At 48.4% G+C, this 2909-nt stretch overlaps 1 protein-coding gene across 1 annotated transcript; it reads left to right on the top strand.

Moving 5' to 3' along the window:
• Positions 1–338: 338 nt before the first annotated feature.
• LOC120842133 lies at positions 339–1007 on the top strand. Its single transcript, XM_040213161.1, has one exon. The coding sequence runs from the start codon at positions 339–341 to the stop codon at positions 1005–1007; it is 669 nt and encodes a 222-aa protein (XP_040069095.1).
• The last annotated feature ends 1902 nt before the right edge of the window (positions 1008–2909 follow it).

Raw genomic sequence — 2909 nt, 5'->3', positions numbered from 1 at the left:
GAAGTTCTATCATGCCCTCGACGTTGCACATCCGACATTCCTAACTTTTGTAATCTTCCAAAACGTCTTTATCTGTCCTAAGATCGGAAACAGGGATTTTAAAAGAGCTGTACCCACTGAGGAAGCTGGTTTCAGAGCTGTAGTAACTGAAAGATTTACCTCCGCTAGGAGGGCGTCGCGTGTTTTGGTCTTCTTCTTCTTTGTCTCACAAATAAAAGCCCCGTGCCAGTTGGAACGCGGGTGCGATCGAAGCCGGGTGTCTGTTGTCTGGATCTCGGTCGACGACCACCGAGGCGAAGTTATAACAACTGGCGACGACGATGCGATGAAAAGACAGCATGCCGAAGTTCCACGAGTTCCGCCCGGACGAGGAAACGTTCGACGACTACCTGGAACGCTTCCAGATTTTTGTGCAAGTGAATAGTGTGAAACCAGAGGATGCGGCGGAAACGTTTTTGAACTTCCTCGGGACAAATGCATATCGCACTCTTAAAGAATTGCTGGTGCCCTCGCTTCCGATTTCCAAGAGCTTGTCAGAATTGACATGTGTACTCAAGAACCACTTCTCGCCGGCCAAGTCTACCATAGCGGAGCGGACGAAATTCCACCGGAGGTACCAGAAGGACGGCGAAAGCCTGGCAGACTTTGTGATTGCCCTCAAGAAGCTGGCCATGACTTGTGACTTTGGTGAATTCCTCGACCCTGCTCTTCGAGACCAGTTCGTTGCTGGTTGCCTCGATGCCGAGATTCAGCGACCGCTTCTCGAGATGGATAACAGTTCCAAATTCGGGGACGTCTACAAGGTGGCACTGGCAAGGGAACTGGCTACAGAGCAGAGTAAAGAGCTGCAGAGACAGAGCGGTCCGGATACCGCCGACGTGCATCGGTTGTGGGACAGACAAGACCAGAAACAGCAGCGACAGCCAGGAACTGTCTGCTCTCGATGTGGTTCTTCTGCGCATGAACCTTGTAAGTGTCCATTCCTTAAAGCGAAGTGCTTCAAGTGAGGAAAAGAAGGACACATCAAAAGAATGTGCACAGGAGAACAGACCAGGGGTAAGCCAAAGAGCTGGTCTAATGTGGGTCCCGGAGACGTGTGCGTTGTACGTTGTAACGTAGTCGAGGGGGTGACACCGGTTACGACTACGTTGGAAATAGCAGGTCACGAGGTAGAGTTGGAGGTTGATACGGGCTCTGCAGTTACCCTTATGCCAGAAGAGGCGTATCGAAAGATTCTACCTCGAGGAGTGCTAAAACGGTGTGAGCTCAGCTTGCGTACGTACACCGGGGAAAAAGTTAACGGTGTCGGTGTATCCGACGTCGAGGTAGCTAGCGGTCATGGGAAACATGTGCTGCCTTTAGTGGTGGTAAGAAACGGCAATGTGCGGCTACCAACGCTGCTTGGTAGAAACTGGCTGCAGCAAGTAAAGCTGGACTGGAGGTCAGTTTTCGCAGTTACAGCAGAAGAGAAATCTTTTGAAACATTGAAAGTGTTGTTTCCGTCGGTGTTTAAGAAAGAATCCGGAGCAATAACAGGATTCACGGCAAGCCTTGTTTTCAAGGATAATGCTCAGCCAGTGTTCTGCAAGCATCGTACCGTCCCCTTTGCGTTTAGGGACGCTGTTGATTGCGAGTTGAGGCGAATGATTGACGATGGTATCTTGTCTCCTGTGAAGACGAGTGACTGGGCAACTCCGCTAGTCATTGTTCCGAAGCCCGGAGGAAAGATTCTATCTGTGGCGATTACAGTGTCTCAGTAAATCCGAACTTGCGTACGGAACACTACCCCTTGCCGATGGTGGACGAGTTGTTCGCAACGTTCACGGAGTGCCGCGTGTTCACGGTTCTTGACCTGCGTGCTGCGTATTTGAAACTGAAACTTGATAGCAATGCAAGGAAAGCGCTGACAGTAAACACTCACCTCGGTCTTTTCGAGTTTTCGCGATTGCCGTACGGCGTGTCGAGCGCTCCAGCTATTTTTCAGGCTACCATGGATAAGATTTTGCTTGGGTTGCCGAAGGTTGCATGTTACATTGACGATCTGTTGATTGGAGGCAGGAACCATGATGAATGTTTCGACAATGTGAAACGCGTGTTAGAACGACTTGCCAAGCATTGTGTGAGCTTGAACCTGGAAAAGAGCAAGTTTTTTGTGGGCGAAGTGAAGTACCTTGGGGATATGCTTGACAAACACGGGCTCCGGCCTTGCCCCGACAAGGTGGAAGCGGTCAAAAGCGCTCCGCCTCCTACAAATGTACACGAGTTCCGCAGTTTTCTAGGAATGTTAAACTTCTACGCCAAGTTTCAGCCAGACTTGGCAGCATTGCTGCGGCCTCTGTACGACTTGCTAGAAAAAGGGGCTGAATGGTTGTGGTCAAAAGAATGTGATGAGTGTGTGAGGAAAGCTAAAGAGCTTCTATGTAGTGCTGATGTGTTGACCTTGTACTGTCCAAGTAAGCCTGTTAGGTTGACCTGCGACGCTTCTAATTATGGTGTAGGGGCAGTTTTGGCTCATGAAGTGAGCAAGGGAGTTTACAGACCGGTTGAGTACGCTTCAAGGACATTGACGACGGTCGAACAAAACTACTCGCAAGTAGAAAAGGAAGCGCTTGCCATCGTATTCGCTGTCAAGAAGTTTCATAAGTACCTTTTCGGTAGAAGATTCACATTGGTCACTGCCCTATTGGAAAACCCCAATATAAACAGCGTATTATGGATATTGGTAAACAATATCTTCTATTGTATTGCAATACAATATAGAGTGTATTGGAAAACATTACATTTATTGTATTGTATTACAATAAGGATTTGTTATGGGATTCCAATATCCATAATACGCTGAAAATATTGGAATCCAATACCGTATAAACCCTTATTGGATCCCCATGTGTCGTATGGGGATCCAATAA

The sequence above is a fragment of the Ixodes scapularis genome, unplaced genomic scaffold, assembly GCF_016920785.2.
Source record: "Ixodes scapularis isolate PalLabHiFi unplaced genomic scaffold, ASM1692078v2 ptg000060l_1___fragment_2___debris__unscaffolded, whole genome shotgun sequence".
Lineage (NCBI taxonomy): Eukaryota > Metazoa > Arthropoda > Arachnida > Ixodida > Ixodidae > Ixodes > Ixodes scapularis.
The sequence above is the reverse complement of the archived record's forward strand: the minus strand, read 5'-3'. Positions and strand labels throughout refer to the sequence as shown.

Excerpts from the sequence above, each read along its gene's own strand:
- LOC120842133 (XM_040213161.1), top strand. The coding sequence starts at position 339 with ATGCCGAAGTTCCACGAGTTCCGCCCGGACGAGGAAACGTTCGACGAC.